Here is a 23364-nt window from a genome sequence, read left to right as displayed (position 1 = left end):
GTTTAGGACCTATTGTCCTTAACTTTTGAGCTTGTTAGTCTAAGTTCAGGACCAAGTGTCCTTAACTTTTTAACTTGTAATTCTAAGTTCAGGACCAAGTGTCCTTAACTTTTGAATTTGGAACTCGAAGTTTAAGACCAAGTGTCCTTTAACTTTTGAGTGTTTGGACATTACCAAGAGTGTAATTCGTATTTATTGGATTGAAGGTACACAATGTCGAGCAACTTTGGAGATGGATATGCGACGAGATCGAATGAAGAAGGTTTTGGAGGCATCTATGGAGGAAACAAAGAGGATGAAGAAAAGATAATCCATGGAAAAGCCCCTGGTAATGGTTTATGCTCTATATTTATCTTCTTGCTCTTAATATGTCTTCTAATGTCAATTCATCTATTTTTTTATTGATAAAATAGAGTATGATACTAATCAAGGAAGTAAAGTCAAAGAGAAGGAGAAGGCACCTAATCAGCGTCAAGCAGCATGAAGAAAACTATCATTCCTGTTTATAAGAAAGGGTAACACAGTCTTTTCATATTAATATAAATAGACTAGTGGCTACTGTCTTTTCATATTAATATAAATAGACTAGTGGCTACTATTGCTAAAATGCTGGATAAAAAGTAAATATCACTTTAAAAAGTGACTACCCCACACAACTTTTACACACTAAGTTGAGGAAGTTAACCAGAATCATATTCCAATAATCCCCACATATCCAAGGTAATATCCAAAGAGTCAAAATGTATAATATTGTTCAATTCAAAAATTAGCATACATAAGTTTTGAAAATGTTTGAAAATAAAAGATTTCTAAGAGATTTTAAGTTTCAGCAACAATCAATCGGTACTCTTAAGTCTTAAGTAAGGTCTCACTGCTTTTCTCTACCCTTTGTTCATTTGCTCCACCTACAAAAGATAGATAAATAAATGATTCAGTAAAAAAAACCTAAAAACTCTTTTAAGATGTCAAGCACTAAGATCAGGACCATCTTTCAATTATATGATGAGTCAACCGCATGGTACTAATACTAAAATAGAGATTGAGAGAGATCACAAAAACACAAATAAAAAGACATAAAAATAACTAGAATACAACATTTCTAAATGACTTGGTAAACATCAGCTCTATCTTCACCAAGTGGTGGTCAGGTTATAAGCTCAAGAATCACTTGAAGGCAGCCAACATTCTAATACACGACACACTTTAATTATTTAAAACGTACTGTCAAACAAATGAATTAAAATTTAGTAAGTCATGACCATTGGAGGTGTGCAACCTAAATGAATGTGTTGAATTTCATTATCCAAAGAAAGCTATCAAGTGTTTTAACTACACGGAATCACACGGAATGAGAACTATGAGACTGAACTGACCATCAAGGATTTTCAATTAACAACATGAAAGAGATGCGCGCATGTAAAAATGCATGAACAGGGGGCTCAATGCAATGATTAACACAAGCAGACTCAGTAAAGGATCCTAATCATAAAGGCAACATCCATTGATTCAAGTGAATGATCATGAGAGACTAAGCTAATTCAAAGATTAACACTAATGAATCAAAAAGCACTGACAATGACTCATTACAAATTAAAATAGAGATGACCAAAACCCAGGCAAATCATGATTTATTCTGCAGAACTATCCTCTAATCATAGCAAGTAACTACCTTATTCATATCAAAGCACAAAAATTCATAGCCATCTTGATGTCCATAGTTATCACTTCAGACATAAAATCACACAAGCAGAATATAACAAGTAACAACTAACATGCATCACAGAATACATGAGCTTATGTTATCCAAGTTTTAAATTAAGATGATACAAAAACTTAAGAATACAAGTCTGTCTCTTGTATCAAAGTAAATATTAAGATGCCAAACTTCGAAAAATTGGTAGGAAAAGGAAGTTCGACCACAGAAACATATAAAATTTGAGACTCACACATGTGATTCTTAAGATTCATTTTTGAACTGGAACATGTACCTTGCAATCATAATTTTCTTTTTCATGCACTTTTTATGCTGGGACCAGTCAGCAGTAATTTTACTTAACTTCACATTTTTCATCTTCTTAAAAGCCAAAGAAGAATGTAGAAGCCTGTGGAGTTATTTCTACAACTGTTATAATGAGTCTTGGAGGCCTAGTACAATCAGATGCCTCTAGGATGCTTCATAGAGTTTTTCAAGTGGTTTTCCTAAGATGGCTTCAACGAACCCGAGGATTACCAACTTGAAGTTGGTGAATGAAAAAGAGAGAAAAGCTACTAATTTTGCTGTTCAAAACAAAAAAATTGGCCAAAGGCTGCTTATGTTTTTGAATAATGAGAAATCACGTTATTCAGCTAGTTTACAGGTGCAAACCTAGGGTCTACATGAAGGAAGATATCCAACTCTAACTAGATAGAATATAGATCAACAAAGTTAATCAGTGGATCCTATAAGAAAACACCTTATTTAATCTTATTCGGAATTCCATCACTAATAACACCAGTAGAATCTTCTGCTGGTCAGACAAAAATGATGGAAAAGAAAATTCTTCTCATTTCTCGGAATGCCCCTTTGTCTCCTTATTAAAAAAAAATCTTCTCACTGTTGCCTTCATTTTTGTTGACAACATAGAATAATCAACCAGTAGTAGTTGGATTAAGCAACAAAGAGTAATTCCATTATAGTAAAACCAGAACCATAGAAAGTAGAACTTTATTCCATTTATTTCATTTGAATATATAACAGAAGAGGTCGCTTGAATCATAAAAATTGACAAACTTTAACACATACCTGAGGGGACTGATGATGGAAGGTGGAGCATTTGAAAACCAGGACAACAAGCTTGGAAACGAGCAATGAATTGTAGATGTTCAAGAAACTTAACGCTACATTAGTGGACCACAAAGTCACCAGACAAAATGGTCCAAAAATTCTGATGGGACTAATTCATATATCCCTTCATGCTCATTATGAGAGTGGTCTTACTATATTTGTGTGTGTTGGGGGCAGGGGGTGGGATGTTGGGGTGTATGTTGCAGTAACATTTTGCTCAAGATTTTGATGGATTCAACAAAAAAAATGGTTTCCGTGATTTTATGAACAATCATGATTTCTATGATTTTATGGATGATCATAAAACCTGCAGACAAACAAATTAAACAAACCAGCAAAAATATGCCATCTTTCAACTCTTTCATTAACATTCAGTTTCAAGAAACCTCTCACATGATATGCAGAACACAAGATAAAAGAACACAGCGTAGGTCAAGAATGTTCAGCTAGCTTGCTCTAAATCACCTTCTTAAAGCAACACACAGTTGGATGATGAATTCAATTGTTTAATCAAATGCCTCCTATTACTGCTGTCAACTACAATAGTTGGATTTACATTTACGCCTGCTCTGGAAAGAACAGAAAATGGAGGAAAACTATCTGTTAGGCTGGAAAAGAATGCTTCAAATAATTTACGTGTATCCAAAGACCTGAAAGAGAAGCTTCCTGCCACTTACTTGAACTTGTTAGTCTAGCATAAGTAACGGCAGTTGGGATGATATAACCTGTAAGAAGATGAAGCAATTCAGATTAGAACTTTAAGGGGAAAAAATAACACGAAAAATTATTAATTTTAAAGCAATTCAGAATATGATAGTTGCTCTCTAATTGATATTAGTCCCAAGAGGTTCATTTGGTTTCTCACACAAACTTGTTAGATGCATGGAGGATGGTCTAATAAGATTGAGACATTCTACGGTATGAAAGAGACTAAATCTACACAAACAACCCTTATCAAATAATAATATGCTGAAGTTGAAATGTAATAAAACTAACGAGGTTGCACATGCTTCTAAGCTGTCAGGAAATAGACTACGAGACTATGAGCATGTGCAGATTTGTTTGAAAGTTGTCAAGAAGGAAAGAAAAAACTGACTTCCAAGAAATGAGTCGATAACATCATAAATAGATGATTTTATATAAGTCGAGACATTTTCAAAGTTCAGTATGACTAAAAGATGTTTGTTGGACACAAAGACTCACGATGGAATGGAACCCAATGGTCATTAAAACCGTTAGATCATAAGACAGCAGCACTGTCAGAATGCCACTGCGATGAAATATCAAGGTGAAGATCAGCAGAAACCAATGTAGTCCACTTGTTCCCTAAACAGTAATCATAGACCTCATTTCAACCAAGATAATGCTTCTCTTACAAATGCCAATCACGGATTGAAAAACTGAAGTGGAGAAAATTGTCATCTGAAAAACCTCAAAAGTACTGTCAAATTGTAAAATTCTTGAACACGGAAAGAACCAGGATCTCTTTGGTTTAGATTTAAAAGAAAAACAAGGAGAGAGAGTGATTGTTTTTATCAGAACAAATATATAGCAACAAAGAAATCCAGGATTTCAATCTTGTTTCTATGTATAACATTGCAGCTCCTCTATTGGCGCCTATATAACGTTAAGCAAGATATAAGAGAAAAGCAACAAAGAAAAGTATTTTTTTCCTGGAACTTTAATAAAGAAAAGTCTTCGAGGACATAAACTAAACAGACACATAATTAAAAAAAAAAAAAAGACACAACTCATAGTTTTGACTAAATAAGTTAGATAACTTAGATCATGAACAAGCACAATTAACTTCAAATGCGAGAGTGAAACATGGCAAACCACTTAAAAAGTAAACACAAGAATTGCATTATCAAAGGCCAACCCTTCTCAATGTTCGATTTTAATATTAGTACTTTAATAAAGAAAATTCTTGGAGGACATAAATTAAACAGACACATAATTAAAAAAAAAAAAAACTCATAGTTTTGACTAAATAAGTTAGACAACTTAGATCATGAACAAGCAGAATTAACTTCAAATGTGGCAAACCACTTAAAAAGTAAACACAAGAATTGCATTATCAAAGACCAACCCTTCTCAATGTTCGCTTTTAATATTAGTAAGGGGGCTTTAGTAAATTAATTTGCAAAAATGAAGGAAAAACAAAGTACAGAACTTGCCTACTACTTGTCTACTAATGTCTATGTCTGGACATTATGGACTTGACCAAGTCCAATATCCGAACATAGTCATAAAATAGGGAAGACTCTTTGCCTTCAAGCCCATCCCTGCTCACTCTGTTACTGCCTGCAAGGTTATTGCACGGGCTTCCACCAATTACCAAATCAAATCCTCCAAATGACTCTATCAGTTGCTCCAAGCGGTCTCCATTCAGCTGCTGCACATCGTTAAAATGTATAAGATTCCCTTTCTGATTAGTTTGCTCCCACCAGCTTCTCACAATATCCCTGTTGACTTCAGATTTTTCCACAGAAACCACTGTGTTTAGTGGAATACCGAGACGATAAAGAGCAACTTCACCACCGCCAATTCCAGAGAAGAGTGATAAGACGTTGATACCATCGGGAAACAAGTTTTTCAATACCGACAAATGGTACGCCACAGTGTCAACCTAATCGAAATGATCGATCCAAGTATCATGTCAAAAATTATTCTAACAAAGAAAAGAAATTGAATAAGCCAATAAAAGGAGTAGCTTCACTATATTCAACAAACCCAAGTTCATGGGAAAAAGGAGAAGGAGGGAGAAAATAATAAGACTTATACTGCGAAATAAAAAAGAAAGAAGGTTAGTCTAACCTGGAACGAATTACCAAGCGACTTGTATCTATCGGTCCTACTTATACCACCTCCCCTGGTATGGTTCTTTGGAAATCCCAATAGCATTTCAACTTCATCAGGCTCCAAAGGAGCAACTTTGTTTCTCCCAACCCACACCAAATTCCACTTCCGACATTGATCAAGAACAAACTTCTGAACTCTCATTGGTGGCTCACCATCAAAGTCCTCCACGGCTTTCCTAATCCTATTCGTCAATTGTGCACTTCCAATGGCTGTTTGCAAACAATTTAACTTTGTCCGTGGATCCCAAGATGGCCACCATTTCTTTGACAGGGGAAGTGCCTCATGAATGGTACGTGGGGCAAGTGGAAACAAAGGAAATCTATTTTCAATCGGCAAATTATGAATATAACCCCTTTTTCTTGCAGCAGCACAAAAATATTTGGAGTCGACAAACTCGGGCTCAATATCGTACAAAAATCTAGAAATTGTGTCCCACACACCCTTTGGAGCTAGAGCAACATTTTCATAGTAGAAAAACGGGGGTCCAACAGCTTGCTCGGGAAGAGTTCTTTGAACCATTGCTGGAACTAGTTCGGTAGGAACCCCAAATCCAATCATAGGTTTGGGCAAACGAATTGTCTCTTCCTCAAAAATCGCCTTTGCCTTTTTTCTTTTGCACAATTCATTGTACATCTTTCTTTTCTTGTATCCACCACTACCATTCAATATATGGTTCAGTTTTGGCTGTCACAATGGAAGGAAAAAGGCATCAATCCTATGGAAAATGATACTGCGAAATTTGCAATTATAAATGCAAGTAAAGTTGGACAGATTGTTAGTTCACATGAGTCCATTTCAAAATACTGCGAGGGGAAAGCAGACCTTTACATCTTCTGGCAGATAGACATCTTCTGCTCTTGCCATTTGAGCAGCACATATGAAATCTGTCAATTCAGCAACCGATGCATCTGGACCTAGAAAGTTGTGAATAGGACATTAATAACCTAGAAATGAAATTAAAAAAAGGTGCTACAGTACTAATAAGATATCCAGGAATATGGTAGTGTGTCAGTAAGCAGATTTTGTTCTAAATACATAACTAGGAACTCAACAGAGTAGCATCTAACCTAGAACTTGCATGAATAAGATTTCTTCCGCCATTGATAAAATCTTAGCATAATTAATACATATCAAAAGCCAAACTAAATGTCTAATAAGATAAAAAGACTTAGATCACATTAGTTGTGTAGAGGACAATGCACTATTTAATATACAAACCACATCTCTCCATTGCTATGGAAGCCTCTTCCGCGGGGTATCCCATACTTGCCAGGAACGATAAAGTCTGCTCTTTTTCAGATGAAGAACTGCTCTCAACTTTCACATAGCATTGTTTAGCAGAATTCTATCACAGTTACAAAAGGAAAATGTTAGAAAAGCTTTATATAATTGTGCCCAGAAAACTTGTAACAAGATTCAGGACCAGCAAACATCTTAAGTGGTAAAAAAAGTACAAGTTGATGCATAAATATAAATATATGAAACAAAAGGTTCTTTAAGCCCCCAAAAATAGTGAGCAGCTAAAAATTAATTTCGAGTCACACTCGTCCAACTTCAGCACTACTTTTACAGGTCAACGTCTCCTCATTTGTAGAAATTACTCCCAAAGAAACCACTTCTATGTCTCCCCAAATCCTAAATTAGAAGGGGGGAAAAAATATCTTGTGCATCCTCCAACTGGAAGAACCTGATGACTGTCAAAGCTGAAAATCACAAATACCTTTAATTTTATTTTGTAGTTGTCCGCAAATTTGTAAAACTAAACCACCTCATATTACTCGTATAATCTAGTAGGAAAAGAAGCCATGGGTGTTCAAAAATACCATTTCACTGACATTGCATTACATAGATGACGTGTTACAAAGATCAAAAAGGTTGATGATCAAAAAAATGGCTAAATGTATCTTTTGAACAGATAGAAACCAGATAGAATATTTCCTATTCCACAGTTAGACACTGAAAAGAAAAATAGAGAATGGTGTATGATTGAGGATAACATACTCTACAGCTGTCTGAGTCGGAGGACCAACTATCTTCCTCATACACATCATCCAGAAAGTTCTCGTTGTATTCAGAAGAGCTATCGTCAGAATTAATGCAGGGTTGAGGGCTAGCACTGGGTTGTTCTTCAGGAGAGTCTTCAAGGGCCTGCAACATCCGAAGACAAATGAAAAGTATGAATGTATGATTAATACTGCTAAAATTTATGCAAAGACCATAATTTTTCTATAGTTATTTCTTCTTCTTTATTGGAGATGTTTTTTTTTTTTTTTTTTTTTTGGGTGTGGGGTGGGGGGGGGGGGTCTGTTTGTTAGTATTAGTCTATTAGAGGGTCATTACTTGTGAAAAAATGAAAGGAGAAGTCATGCATATTCTTAATACAGTTCAAGCTTGCTAACAGAGTTGTGCAGACCAACAAAGAACAATTGGCATCATTCATTGCACAGTCACATGGCCCAATCTCTACATTAATAGGTGTCACCATCTCATTCAAAACCCTGATTGATCTAAACTTTACTTGGAACATGTAAATGAGCTTCTCTCTATAAACCATGTTATGCAAGTGGTGGCATCTATAGGCAACTATTAGAAGAACAAAAGGTGGTTGCCAACTGAGGGGTGGATTGAACCATCTTCATTCCCTCAGACAGTGACCTTCTATTACAATGAGGCAAACATTACGCACCTTGAATGTCAGAAGAGCATCCAACACCAAATCTGAATTTTCTCCTGCGTCCCAAGTCACATAACATAAATGCCACAAAAGAAAAATCAAAATTTTTAGTTGTATAAAGACTAGTCAAATTCAAATACCATTTTGCTCTATTGCTTTTGCAATAGATGCTTCAGGAAATCCCATCACTACAAACTGCTGAATGAACTTGGACTGACAGGGTACTGATGATGAGCTTGCCTTCAGGTAAGAGAACAAAAAAGACCATAAGTTGAGATGCAATGGTGTGAACTTTTTTTTTCCTTTTTTGGGTTAAAAAAAAGATGTCCTTGACAAGAAATATCAGTAGGTATCAACATAGGCTTAAAGCATTTACCTCCCCATCACATCTAACAGTATGTTGTCCAGTAGTTCTTAAATCCATGCATGAGGAAAATGTTGTGTCCTGTATTTCCTGTATTTCTAGTTCATCTTCGGTATCCCAGTCAATGTTGTCATTGTCTTCTCCAGAAAGATTGTTGTCCTGCACGGGATTGAAACAAGAAATACAAACAAAGAATAAATGTTTTTTCCTCCATTCATCAAATATCTGAATAAAAAGGGAACATATACTTTCTTTTCTGATTTATAAGACCAGCAGGAATTCGAAAACTTGCAGTGTAAGGGAATCGAGAAACGAGCTAAATTTACCATTTCTCAAGGTAAGCCTGAAAAAGAACTCCAAATTGTTAAGCACCCTACATAACACCAGAAGGTAAACGTGAATTACTGCCATTAAAGCTCCACAGACCAATCATCAAAGCTAAAGGTTAGCCCATCGTCTCTCACACAAAAAACTCAAAGACAAAAGTTTCTTTATGTCTTGACATTGAAGCAGGAGGAGATAGCACTTAAGTTCTTTCCTTTTGGACACGAAACACGACTTCAAAAGAATATATATGATACCTTCTTCAATTAATTAACATAAGTACAAAAAGCAATTTCCAATACCAAGGCCTATATCAAAAAGGAAATGAAGAGACTTTGCTCCTAGATTTTTTTCCTTTGATCATATGACTTTGCTCCTAAATTTAAGCATGTATCGTTCAGTATTACAATTTTCGCTATTGAATTATTTAACATGCTCTCTTAATCAAAGTTTTGATGACGAAAAGGACAAGTTAATTATTTGTGATGTTAGAATAAGAGGGATTGAAGAACTTATACCATGCCCTTTATGTTTTCACTTGGTAATCGTTCATGCTTTAATCTGGGTCCTATTTACATAATTTCCAATATATATGCATTTTTAAGTTCATATTTGATTTCAACTTGAATTGCATTTCGACTTAGCTTGCAAATCATCCAAATTTAAATAAGAGGCAGCCTCAAACAGGTTTTGTTTGATGGAATCAATGACACAAATCATAAGAGTGCAAGATCGTATGTCTACGACTGATTCCTCTTTGGCACCAGTGTTATCAAAGGCGTGCTTAAGCCCTGAAGCGAGGCTCAAAACATGTTGAGCGCTTCGCCTCGCTTAACGGACGCTTCAATGTTGTCATCAACGCTCCAAGGCATACTTTTTCTTGCTAACGAGCGTAATCCGGAAGATGCAACACTAAACAGTTGATATTTCACTTTATCGTAAATTTTCTTCAATTTCTTTGTCCATATATTTGGTATTCATGCTTATAAATATTAGTCTTGGACTACACATACATATTTGTAGCTTTTCTCCGTATGCTCCTTTTTTCGTTAAAACACACGCTTTATTTGTGCTTTGCGCTTAAAGCCCCACCAGACCTTAGAGCTTTTTTGCGCTTTTCGCCCTTTGATAACACTGGCACCAACATTGGCACCGACATTGGCAGTGGGATAATACTAACATCAATATGACCAGGTCTATGAAGACTTAACTTAAAAAGATTAGTCCTGAAGAACTCTCCATGGAATTGTTAAACTGTTGATTCTTTCCAATTTACTTCTGTTAGAAAAAATTCAAATGTAAATCCAAAACGACCCCAAAAATTGTCGAGCTTTCTCAAACCTTCAAAACCTCTTACTTGCCTACTGTTTCACCCTCAAAAATATGACAAGACTTGCAATATTTTTCACTATCATTTAGGTTCAATGATTATAGAGGAACCACAGTTTCCTACATCAATATGGTAAAAGTTCCCCAAATATTACAAACAGGATATTCATCCTCATGAAGAGCTTGAAGAAGTTGCAGAATTCTCATAAATAGCTTAAACTACTCGAGGGAGGGGGTAATTAAATATCCTGTGATTTGGACGAGCAGTCACGGTGAAAATGATAAAAAGGGATTTCATAAGCCCATGCTCACCTTTCAACAACCATCCAGCCAGAGAAGATAGAAAGTTTATCAAGGCTACCTCCTTGTTATTATCTTGAAAACTTAGGGATACAATTTTTCCTTTTCTAAGCTTGTTCTCTACAATATTCTAGAGATACCAAGAGTGCTAATAAGTACTCAACTCAAGATAGAAGCAATTTTGACACTGATTTTCTGTGGGGCAGACAGAAATCAGGTGCTCTATTTAAACCTAACTCTACTTATTTTTGAAGCTCTTTCAGGTTTGCATATCAACATGCTCAAGAGTGTGATTTACCCCGTAAATGAGGTGCATAACCTGGAGGAATTGGCAGTATTCCTGGGCTGTAGCTTAGGGACTTTCCCAACTACCTATCTGGGGCTTCCACTAGGGGCCAAATTTAAATCAGAAGCTATATGGAATGGGGTAATTGAAAAGTTTGAAAAAAGGCTAGCATCATGGCAGTTGCAGTATATATCAATGGGTGGAAAATTGACCCTGATTAATAGTGTCCTTGATAGCATCCCCACTTACTATATGTCACTATATCCAATGAGTAGTACGGTCCTGAAACACCTTGACAAGATCAGAAGGAAGTTTCTGTGGGAAGGGAACAACAAGGATCACAAATTTCATCCGGTCAAGTGGTCTAAGGTTCAATTATCAAAGCACCAAGGCGGATTAGACATAAAAAACTTAGCGCTTCATAACAAATGCTTGTTAATGAAATGGCTATGGAGGTACACACAGGAGGAGCAATGTCTTTGGAAGGAAGTTGTCAACGCCAAACATGGAGTCCTGAATCATTGGTGCACTAAATTATCAAGAGCACCCCATTGAGTTGGAGTCTGGAAGAATATTTTTTTTTTTTGATAAGGTAAAAGTTTTTGGAGTCTGGAAGAATATTTGTAAGCTATGGGAAAAATTCTTAGTGAACAAACACTTTGTAGTAGGGAATAGTCAACATATCAAGTTTTGGAAGGACAAGTGGTTAGGAAGCACTGCTTTGATGAATGACTACCCTGCGATATTTCAGATAGCCAGAGATCCAGATTCAACAATCTTGCAGTGTACGGAGGGAGACAACTGGAACATACTATGCAGAAGGAACTTGCAAGACTGGGAATTTGAAGAGCTAGTCAGATTACTAGCCACACTGAATGGCTGCTCCAGTAACAACCTATTTACTTAGTACCAGACCAGTTCAGATGGGGGAATGCACATGCAGGAAGGTACTCCGTGAAAGCAGCCTACAAGTTATCAGAAGCTCAAAAAGCAATCACCGACCACTGGCCTTGGAAGCTAATATGGAAAGTTACACTGCCACCTAAAGTTGCGTGTTTCAACTGGACTGCTCTCCATGGATCATGTCAACACAGGACAACTTAGTCAGAAGAAATTTTCAGATTTCAGATTGACAGTAGATGCTACATGTGCCAGAGGGAGGCAGAATCACATAGCCATCTCTTCCTACACTGCCCAGTTGCAGCAGGCTGTATCTCTGGAATATGTTTATTTCTCTTTTTGGACTCAGATGGGTCATGCCACATAACATCAGGGAGGCTTTTGAGAGTTGGAGCTTATGGAGTATTTGGAAGGAAAGGAATAGCAGATGTTTTGATGGACTATCAACTACTTTCCAATCTCTCAAAGTTAATTGTATTATGTTTTTATTCACTTGGGTTTATTTATCCCCCCATAGATTCCCCCGATAGTTATTTGAATTTTGTTAGCTCCTTAGTATTAGCCTGAACATCTGTATTGGAGCTGACATTATTCCTTTTTGCTATAACTCTTTTGTAACTATTATGCATCTTCTTGATGCCAGTAATGAAATCAATTACTTCATTAAAGAAAAAGATAGAAGCAATTTTGAACAGGTTATTGCCACGTGAAGACACACACAGCATTGACCAAAATAAGTGCTGACAAGTAGCTTTTCTAAAAAATAGATTATTAGCTCACTGAAAATGGCTTCCACAGATATTTGAAGAAATTGAAAGAATCTAGTCCCAAACATGCAGATAACCGATATGATATTTTAGCAAAGACCTAGTTTTCTTTTCAAAGACAACAACACTGCAGTGCTTCTATTTTCGTCTCTCATCCTCCAACCAAAACCGGCAATATAGATTGTACAAGTCAAGGCACAAATAGAAAATATAAAATAAACCAACTTTACAAGCCAAGGCACAGTAGAAGAGCGACAAAAAGAAGCAAAACTTGTGAATTGGTTACAAAGTTGAGGTTCATTCAACTTCAAAGGACCAAGGAGATACAAATTGGACAAAGTCTCAAAGAATAAATCCACAATTTCAAGCAATCTGATACTGTGATATTGCATGTTTTGTATTTAATATGATTCATCTGAACCTTGTCACACTGTTACAACTCAAACAATCATATAGTGACATTCCATCTTTTGTATTACACCTCCTAAAGATTGAATATTTTCCTCAGTACAAAGAGTGGGACAAGATTCAAATGATGCATCTACATCTTTACAAGCACATAGTAATTAGCATGGCAACATCAATCACTTTGTACCAAAGTGTCCCAAAAATATAACATTGCAATTTTCAATAGCAACATTGAAAAAGACGGTATAAATAATCTCCATTCAATATGGTCCCTAAAAGACACATTAATTTGAACTATTCAAGGGGAGGCACGTAAATTTGGTGCAAACTATTTTTTATAATCTTGTCAATTTCTTATCCTTTTTGAAATGACAAACCTAACCCTATACCTTCAACAAGAAAAAAGGCAATACAGCCACAATAGTATAAATACAATTTTGTATCTTCTATTTAACTCCCATCTCCAGCCCTCCCATGCTATACATTTTTCTTCTGAATATCTATATATTTTCCTCCTGGCTTAAAAGAACGAAAATATCTTTATTAGAAAAAAATTCTTTTCTCGTATCATATTCATCTCATGCTATCTAGTAAAAGGAAGAAGAGAGAAAAAAATTTGTTTATGTAGTTAATATTGTGTGCTTGTATATGAAGAGTGATACACCCAGTGATAGACGAAAAAACAAAATAAATTGCATAGAAATATAGTTCTTAGAAAGCTTTGTTTTTCCTATCACAGACGACATGTTTGACATTAGACTTTTGGTGGCACTCTGATACCTAAGTTAAGCGGGTTAGGGTGCAAATTACCACGAGGCTAAAATGTTAGGCAAGAAATGTCCTAATATGCTCATTATATATGTTATATACACTCATAATCATAGCTATGTCAAGGTATCTTTTTGTGTCTGTTTTTCTCATTATATGTAATCAGTTATAGCTGCAGTGAGCGTCCTGTTTGTTGTATTTTAACATAGATAATTTTTTTAAGATTGTAACATATCATTTTCTTAGGTCCATAACGTATTAGTTGCAAAAATAACACAAAAAATGCATAAGAATGCACCACTAGGTTCCAGTAGTCTCATTCAGCTTAAGCATTTGCCTTCTGCAACTCATACAAATGCAGATAGAACATCCGACAAGAATTTTAATGCAAAATTAGTTCTTTTTGGAGTAAACTTCTGCAAATGGGGGATTAGTTTTGTTTTTCATAACAATTTTGAAATAGAACTTCAATTGCCCCAAAAATTCCAAGCAGACAAAAATTAGGTTTTTGCAACATTCATCACCCATTACAAGCAAGAAGATGACCAAAAAGATTTTAAACCACTAAACTTACCTGAGAATCTTTGGCGATCAAGGTCGTCAAGCAACTTTGAGCAATATCAGAAATCTTCTTAATATCTTGCATTATCCAAAATCCCAGACCAAAAACAGTTAAAAATTAGGAAAAGAAAACCCACAGTTTAGGCAAATTCAAAACCCAAAAAAAAAAAAAAGGTTCTTTCGTTTACAAGTGAAAATGATAAGCGAAAGATATACATACAGGAGAATCAAGAGTGAAGGAAGAAGAGACTTAAGGAGATATTCTTGTAGTGTGAGGGCTAGGAGGACAGTGAGCCAAAGAGATTCGAATTCGATATGTGGAGTTTAATGTGATTATTTTACTTGAGTGGGACGAACAGGGGTAAATTTGAGAAATCATCTGCTTGACTTTGTGAAACTATTCTTTGCCCTATGTGTCAAAAGTATTTGTATTTTCTGACAGATTTTTCTATAATTTGTAATTTTGTTAGCAGAAACTGAACTGACTTTTGTCTATTTAACAGAAGAACCGAACTCGCTTTTGTCTATTTAATAGGAGAAACTGAACTCACTTCTGTGCTTTGTTTCACCTATCAGGGTTTTGCAATAGTGTTAGATTTCTCATAGGTCACTCACACAATGAGAAGCAGCTGATCCAGGTTCAATGTTAGTTGTTTATGTTGGCTTGGCAACTGTTTCTTCTTTTGCCCCCATGAGTTGCTACCTAATACACTAACGGATGCAATTGGGAAGGGGTACCAAACTTCAGTAACTTATAGTAAGCAAACAAAATTCTTCTCTTCTTTTTGCCACAGAGCTGATGCATCTAGGTTGTCGTATGGGTGATGTGTATAATCATGTCTTTTGACAATAGCTTCTTACAGTAGCTTCTTACTTTACTAATAACAAATTTGTACAATTCTCTTAAGCATCAACAACAAATTAAAAATTTATATTCTTCATGACTTTTAACAGTTCAAAATCAGAGATAAAAGATAAGGTTCGCTGTCATGGAGTTACTGGTTTCATGAAAGTTTCCTCTGTATCTACTTGCTTCCATGCTTCCAGTATAATTTAAACTAAAAGATGAATTGTACAAGTGAGCAAATCTTTAGCTGACAATTTTATAAGAAACCATCTCATCTCTAACCCTTTTTTGTTATAAGGTAATGTATTAATCACAAGGGAGAGAACTCCCGTATACAGGAACTATACCAAAAAGAAGAGAATTTACATCAGAACATGATTCTCTACAAAAGACGCTCAATCTTCTATACAAGTAGGGGCTATATGAGTGCAACAAAAAGCGATCAAAGATAAAAGACTATTCTTAAGATGTGAAAAAGGAGACTCAATCCCCTCAAAAGCTCTCCTATTTCTCTCCCCCAAACTATCCACATGAGAGCTGACGGGGCGAACTTCCACGCCTTTTGCTTTCTTCTTCAACGGAAACAGGCCCAGCTATATAACTGTGAGAAGGCACGGGAGAAAATATGATATATTGATATTGTGTGTTCAATACAATACAAGAGGTCCTTATTTATAGCTATACTATACAAGGACATACTACTCATATTCCAATGTGGGACAATACTACATTATGTGCATATCTAACACTCTCTCTCAAGCCGGTGCATACACATCATATGTACCGAGCTTGTTACACATGTAACTAATACGAGAACCAGTAAGAGACTTAGTGAAAATATCTGCTAATTGATCATTCGACTTTACAAACTTTGTAACAATATCTCCTAAAAGTATTTTTTTGTCTGATAAAGTGACAGTCGATCTCAATGTGTTTAGTCCTCTCATGGAACACCGAATTTGATGCAATATGAAGAGCAGCTTGGTTATCACACACTAGTTCCATCCTGCTGATTTCTCCGAACTTTAACTCCTTAAGCCACTGCTTAACCCAAACTAACTCACACGTTGACATAGCCATGGCCCGATATTCCGCTTCGGCGCTAGATCGAGCAACTACATTTTGTTTCTTGCTCTTCCACGAGACCAAATTACCTCCTACTAGAACACAATATCCAAATGTAGATCGTCTATCAGAAGGTGATCCTGCCCAATCAGCATCCGTGTACCCAACAATCTGCTCGTGGCCTCGATCCTCGAATAGTAATCCTTTGCCTGGAGCTGACTTTATATACCGAAGAATACGAACAACTGCATCCAGTGACTATCACAGGGAGAATCCATAAACTGACTTACAACACTCACCGGAAAAGAAATGTCAGGTCTAGTCACTGTGAGGTAATTCAATTTTCCAACCAACCTCCTATATCTCGTAGGGTCTCTAAGAGGCTCCCCTGTCCAGGCAGAAGCTTAGCATTCGGATCCATAGGAGAGTCAATAGGTCTGCAACCCATCATTCCAGTGTCCTCAAGAATGTCTAAGGCATACTTCCGCTGTGAAATAACAATACCTAAGCTAGACTGAGCGACCTCAATACCTAGAAAATACTTCAGTCTACCCAGATCCTTAGTTTGGAAGTGCTAAAAGAGATGTTGCTTCAAATTAGTAATACCATCCTGATCGTTGCCAGTAATAACAATATCATCAACATAAACCACCAGATAAATACACAGATTTAGAGCAGAATACTGATAAAACACAGAGTGATCAGCCTCACTACGAGTCATGCCGAACTCCTAAATAATTATGCTGAACTTACCAAACCAGGCTCGAGGGGACTGTTTCAAACCATATAGTGACCTGCGCAATCGGCATACACAACCACTAAACTCCAGCTGAGCAACAAAACCAGTTGGTTGCTCCATATAAACTTCCTCGTCAAGATCATTATGGAGAAAAGCATTCTTAATGTCTAACTGAAAAAGAGGCCAATGACGTACAGCAGCAATGGACAAAAAAAGACGAACAGATGCTACTTTAGCCACGGGAGAGAAAGTATCACTATAATCAAGCCCAAAAATCTGAGTATATCCTTTTGCAACAAGACGAGCCTTAAGCCGATCAACCTGGCCATCCGGGCCGACTTTGACTGCATAAACCCAACAACAACCAACAGTAGACTTACCTGCAGAAAGAGGAACAAGCTCCCAAGTGCCACTCGCATGTAAAGCAGACATCTCGTCAATCATAGCCTGTCGCCATCTAGGATGAGATAGTGTCTCACTTGTAGACTTAGGAATAGAAACAGTGGACAAAGAAGATATAAAAGCATAATGAGGTGACGACAGACGATGATAACTTAGACCAACATAGTGGGGATTAGGATTAAGTGTGGACCGTACACCTTTGTGGAGTGCAATTGGTTGACGGAGCATGAGATTGTATGAGTAGGGTACGAGCAGTTTCAATAAGATGTCTATTCTTTCTTAAAGCTACCCCATTTTGTTGAGATGTGTACGGACAAGATGTTTGATGAATAATCCCATGAGAATTCATACACTGCTGAAATGGGAAAGACGAATACTCTCGAGCATTATCACTACGAAATGCGCAAATTGATTTTGAATTTCAGCATGAAAGGTCTGGAAAATAGGAAACAACTCAAATCGATTTTTTATCAAAAATATCGAGGTGCGCCTAGAATAGTCATCAATGAAACTAACAAAGTAGCGGAATCCTAAGGTAGAACTGACCCAACTAGGACCCCAAACATCTGAATGGACTAAAGTAAAAGGTGACTCTGCTCGATTATCAATACGTCGAGGAAAATGAGAGCGTGTATGCTTACCGAGCTGACAAGACTCACACTCTAGAGCTGACAAGTGAGATAAACCAGGTACCATTTTCTGAAATTTTGACAAATTAGGATGTCCCAACCGTTTATGTAATAAATCTGGTGAATCAGTAACAGGACAAGTTGTTGAAGGAAGACAAGATATGAGTCCATGTGATTTAGCAAGGATAAGGTAATAAAGTCCATTTGATTCACGCCCGGTACCAACGATCCGCCCTGTACTGCGTTCCTGTATAAAAATATGGTCATCAAGAAATAAAATAGCACATTTAAGTGATTTGGCTAGGCGACTAACAGCTATGAGATTAAAAGGACTATTAGGGACATAAAGAACTGAATCTAAAGGTAAGGAAGGAATTGGGCTGGTTTGACCTATTGCAGTTGCCATGATTTGAGACCCATTGGCCATTGTGACTCTTGGAAGAGATTGAGAGTACGAAATAGTAGTGAAAAGAGATTTGTTACCAGAAATATGATCTGATGCACCTGAATCAATGACCCAAGACTCAGAGGATGAAGATTGAGAGACACAAGTCACGCTATTACCTGTTTGAACAACGGAAGCTATCTCCGAAGATGTCTGCTTACCTGCTTTGTACTGAAGAAACTCAAAATAATCCACTAAAGAAACCATCCGACTATTCGAAGTATCGGTTCCCATGTTGCTACAATTAATAGTAATAGGGTTAACTTGAAATAGTGAAAATTAGTAACTCCTTTGGGAAAACTGAAGAAATCGCTGAGAAAACACTGTTTACACCAGGAAAACAGAACATTGTTCTGCGTCGGAAAACACTGTTCACGCCAGAAATACTGTAGCTCTCGGAATATTACTGTAGCAGCCGGAAAAATTCAAAGTGGTCGGAATGAAATAAAAACAGTAGGGGGTAGGATCGGAATTACCAGACGACCCAACTGTTCTGAAGAAACTTTTTAAAAAAATGGTCGGAAGTCCACTTCTAAAATCACTGTTCACGCCGGAAAAAATAAAAAAGTGGTCGGAATTTGGTGTAACCTGGATGGGTAGGCTCGGAATTGCAAGGGGAACAATCTGTCCTGAAGAATCGTCGCCAAAAAATGGCCGCAAGGTAGCCCACGCGACGTCAGAACGCTGGAAAATTTTCTTCCAACCACTACACTACTCCTGTGGTAGTGTTGGATTTTGCACAACACTAACCGAGACAAAGCAGATGCAAAACAACTTTGAAAAGTCGCCAGAAAAAAAAGGGTTCCGGTAACTAATTTCACTTCCCGAAATTGCTGGAATTTATGCACAGCGATAAATCTCTCACGATAGCTCTGATACCATGTGAAAAGGCACGGGAGAAAATATGATATATTGATATTGTGTGTTCCATACAATACAAGAGGTCCTTATTTATAGCTATACTATACAAGGACATACTATTCCTATTCCAATGTGGGACAAGATTACATTATGTACATATCTAACAATAACATTTCCTTTACAGTGCTTGGCATCACCCATTGAACACCAAAAAGATTCAGGATTGCCCTCCACAAAGCCGAGGACACAGGGCAATGCAACAAAAGATGATCAACTTATTCCCCTGAGCTTTTACACATGTAGCACCAACTAACAAGTGTAATTCCTCTCTTTCGCAGATTTTCAACAGTCAAAATCACTCCCCTCGCCGTTAGCCATGCAAAAAAGCACACCTTCGTGGGCGCCTTAGGAATCCAAATCGAGGAGTATGGAAAAGTGGCCTCCTCTTTCACCAACATACTCTGGTACAAAGGACTTTACGGTGAACAAACCATCGACGCAAACCCCATCTCCAAGAATCACAATATGGTTGGGGCCTATCTTGCCCATATAGCAGTGTCAACAAATCTTTGAGCTCCGCAATCTCCCAGTCTTGCATGTTCTTTCTAATTGAGAGGTCCCATACTACCCCCTTCATGCTCCTTACGAATATGTTGGACCATCAATTCTTTCTGGTTTGAAACTCTGAAGACGTGGGGGAAGGAGACCCTCAGAGTATCCTCTCCACACCACCTATGATTCCAAAAGCTGATTCTCCTTCCATCTCCCACCCTGTAAGTGATGTTGCCACTGAAGACTTCCCAATTCTTCATGATGCTCCCCCACATGCCACACCCGAAAGGTGCTATGATTGCCTTGGTCCTCCAACCCCCTCCCGTGGAATCGTACTTTTCTACTATGACCTCCATAGAGCATGCTCTTCTACCCCGAATCTCCACAGCCACTTCCCCAACAAAGCTCTATTGAATTCGCTAAGATCTTTTACTACAAGTCCACCCCACTTCTTTGGGGAAATGACTGTCTGCCAATTTACTAGATGAAACTTTCTAGTTCCATCCGCCGCATCCCAAAAGAAAATTCTTTTGAAGCCGCTCCAGTTTTTCTGTGATACTCACAGGAGCTTTTAATAAGCACTTCCTTACCGCCGCATCTCATCTCTAACCTTGTAGCTTCCTTTGGTGAATGTTTCTAAGAATCTACTATTGGCATACCAAAGTATGGGGGTGGTGTATGGGGATTTGAGCACTTCACCACTTTAGGTCTATACGAGTATGTGAGGTTTAGAAGGAATTTGCAAGACTGAGAGGTAGATGAATTTCAGAACTTGCTCGGACTGCTTCATAGCCAATAAGTGTCACAAGATAGACATGATGCATGGAGATGGGTCGCCGGGGAAAATGGCATTTTTCCCATTAAGCCTTATGATGGATAGCTACTATCTAGGGAGGAGTCGCCTTCCCACATAATTCGGTATGGATTCCTAGAGTACCAAGAAAGTTGTGCTTCTTTACTTGGCTAGCTACAAAAGGGGTGATTTTGACGGCGGAGAATTTGAGAAAGAGAAAGGTTACTCGTGTTAGTTGGTGCTTCATGTGTAAAGAATCAGGAGAAGGCGTGAATCACCTCCTTTTACATTGTCGGATAGCATCTTATTTGTGGGGACAAATTTTGAGTTAGTTTGGTATAGAGTGGATGCTTCGGGCACAGTTAAGGAAGCTATGTTTAGTTGGGCCTTTAGAAGATGGAAGAGAAGATGAAGGGCTTGGAATGTTGCTCCTCTTGCACTCATGTGGTTTGTTTGGAGTGAGGAATAGTAAAGCTTTTGATGGAGTAGAAAAAGATCTTGTATACCTGAGGAGTAGCGTCTTTTCCCTTATTTATTTTTGGTTGCACCCATGAGGTTCCTATTTTTATAGAAGATTGGGTGTCATTCGTAGAAAAACATGTCCTTTTGTAAGGTTTTCTATTGTTGGTGTTGGTTACTCCTTGTATATTTTCGCTTTTGTTTTAATGAAATTATTACCTTATCAAAAAAAAGGTCTATATATTTGTGAGGAAGTTGTTGGATTATCAGAGTCCAAAAGAGTTACAAGAGTTACAGTGCATTTTGGTTAAACATATGGACAATGTCTCTCATTCAGTTATGCCTTTGCTAAAACATGTATGTTTCTATTGATTGCAAATGGCAATTGTGAAGATATGTTAAAAAGAGGACTAATTAATGCCTGCCAAGCTTGATCGTGTTTGATAATTGTGTTAGACTCTTCCCAGGTACGTTTGTTCTGTACTTTCTGGTTTGTAGACATGCAAATTTTAGTCTACTGCCCGACCAATAAGTGGCTGATGGGCTGCTTTCATCCACACCATATTTAGCATTAAAGAGATTTGAGGAAGCATAAGAAGTCAGGTAGAGTTCTACTTACAGTTGTATTACTGGGGGCTTGCATGGTTATACATGATAGTATTCTAATGCCTGCATTTGTTATGTTGGTATTTTAAAAGCATTTGCTTTTTTATCATCTCAACAACAACAACCAAAAAAAAAAAAAGCAATTGCTTTTTTATGTGTTCTTCCAGTTGAAGAATGATTAAAACGTAATAAAGAATTTCCCCATACTTTTCACACCCAACAAAAACTTAAAGCGCAGCCCGGTGCACTAAGCTCCCGCTATGTGCGGGGTAAGGAAGGGCCACAAGGGTCTATTTTACGCAGCCTTACCCTACATTTCTGCAAGAGGCTGTTTGCACGGCTCGAACCCGTGACCTTCTGGTCACATGGCAACAACTTTAGCAGTTATGCCAAGGCTCCCCTTCCAAATAAAATCTTAACTTATCCCCCCCCCCCCCCCACACACACACACAAGAAAAAAAGATAAAACAGAAGCTTGTATATCTTGGATAAAAAAAGATTCTTGGTTTCTTATAAAAACATACATTTCCCGGGTTCATACTTTAAGATTTAAGAAGCACACAAAAGACTGGATATGTAGTATTCTTCATGTGAACTAAACATATATTTGTATCTTAAAATCTATGTTAACTTTCTTATAAAATGAATGGAAAATCTCCAATAATAGCCTAATTTTGATCAGTGTTCACTCTTTAATTTCCTTTTTAGAGTAACCTTCATATTTCAGTTTGCGGGCATAAGCACTTAATGGGAGAAATTTGGGGCTGTTTTTTCTCTATATAATCCTATATATTTTGGAGTCAATTTCTGCAATTGAGGGATTAGGTTTTGTTTTTTCCTATCAATTTTGAAATAAAGCTTCAATTGCACCTAAAAATTTAACATGCAGACAAAAATTAGGTTTTTCGACATTCATTACTGATTACAAGTAATCAAACGACTGAATATTTTAAAACCATAAAAATTACCTGAGAATTTTTGACGATCAAGGTCGTCAAACAACTTTAATCTATATGAGAAATCTTCTTAATATCCTGCATTACCCAAAAACCCAGACAAAAAAGAAAGTTACAAAATTAGGATAAAAAAACCACAGTTTCAGCAAATTCAAAAATCCCCCCCAAAAAAAGGTTCTTTCGTTTACAAAGTGAAAATGAAAAGAGAAAGATATACCATTAGAGAATCAAGAGTGAACAAGGAAGATGAGTCCTAAAGGAGATTTTGTTGTGGAGAGAGTTAGGAAGAGATTCCTTGAATTCGATGTGGATTTTAACGCATGACTCTTTACTTGAGAGGGACGAACAGGGGTAATTTTAAAAAATCATCTCTTCAGCTAGGGGCAAGACAGTCTTTTGTCGTTGTGACAATTCTTACCCTATGTTCATGTCTAGGGGGTGTCAATGGATATTCGAAAACCGATTAAACCGATCGAGTCGTACCGTACCGAACCGATTTTTAGGTTTCTTTTTAAGAAATCGTAGATTTTTATATAAATCTATAACCGCACCAATAATTAGGATAGGTTTTTTATTTTATAAAAATAAACTGAAAAAATACCGAACCGTATCGAATAAATTTTACATATAGAAAAATATATTT

The 23364-nt window shown here is 37.0% G+C and overlaps 1 protein-coding gene across 10 annotated transcripts; it reads right to left on the bottom strand.

Moving 5' to 3' along the window:
* Positions 1-671: 671 nt before the first annotated feature.
* LOC104235481 (DNA (cytosine-5)-methyltransferase DRM2-like) lies at positions 672-23051 on the bottom strand. 10 transcript variants are annotated; one of them, XM_070158479.1, is made up of 16 exons: positions 22939-23051; positions 22734-22799; positions 14381-14445; positions 9051-9097; positions 8737-8883; positions 8501-8600; positions 8373-8416; positions 7688-7834; positions 6905-7031; positions 6509-6600; positions 5642-6370; positions 5002-5453; positions 4028-4094; positions 3502-3549; positions 3290-3393; positions 672-905 (listed from the first exon to the last, which is right to left on the bottom strand). In XM_070158479.1, the coding sequence occupies exons 4-12, from the start codon at positions 9051-9053 to the stop codon at positions 5016-5018; spliced, it is 1827 nt and encodes a 608-aa protein (XP_070014580.1). In that variant the 5' UTR covers positions 9054-9097; positions 14381-14445; positions 22734-22799; positions 22939-23051; the 3' UTR covers positions 672-905; positions 3290-3393; positions 3502-3549; positions 4028-4094; positions 5002-5015. The 10 variants fall into 10 exon arrangements, with proteins under 10 accessions (XP_070014580.1, XP_070014582.1, XP_070014585.1 ...); XM_070158481.1 differs by having other exon boundaries at positions 3290-3388; XM_070158484.1 differs by lacking the exons at positions 4028-4094; positions 14381-14445 and adding an exon at positions 21779-21828 and having other exon boundaries at positions 9051-9067.
* Positions 23052-23364: the final 313 nt, after the last annotated feature.

This window comes from Nicotiana sylvestris, chromosome 10, assembly GCF_000393655.2.
Source record: "Nicotiana sylvestris chromosome 10, ASM39365v2, whole genome shotgun sequence".
In the NCBI taxonomy this organism is placed as follows: Eukaryota; Viridiplantae; Streptophyta; class Magnoliopsida; order Solanales; family Solanaceae; genus Nicotiana; species Nicotiana sylvestris.
Note: the sequence above shows the minus strand (reverse complement) of the source record. Positions and strands in the feature narration are given on the sequence as shown.

Coding starts and splice junctions, on each gene's coding strand:
- LOC104235481 (XM_070158484.1), bottom strand. Junction 8,601..8,736: donor CTGTTAGATGTGATGGGGAG/GTAAATGCTTTA, acceptor TCTTACCTGAAG/GCAAGCTCATCATCAGTACC. Junction 7,835..8,372: donor ATGCTCTTCTGACATTCAAG/GTGCGTAATGTT, acceptor CGGATGTTGCAG/GCCCTTGAAGACTCTCCTGA.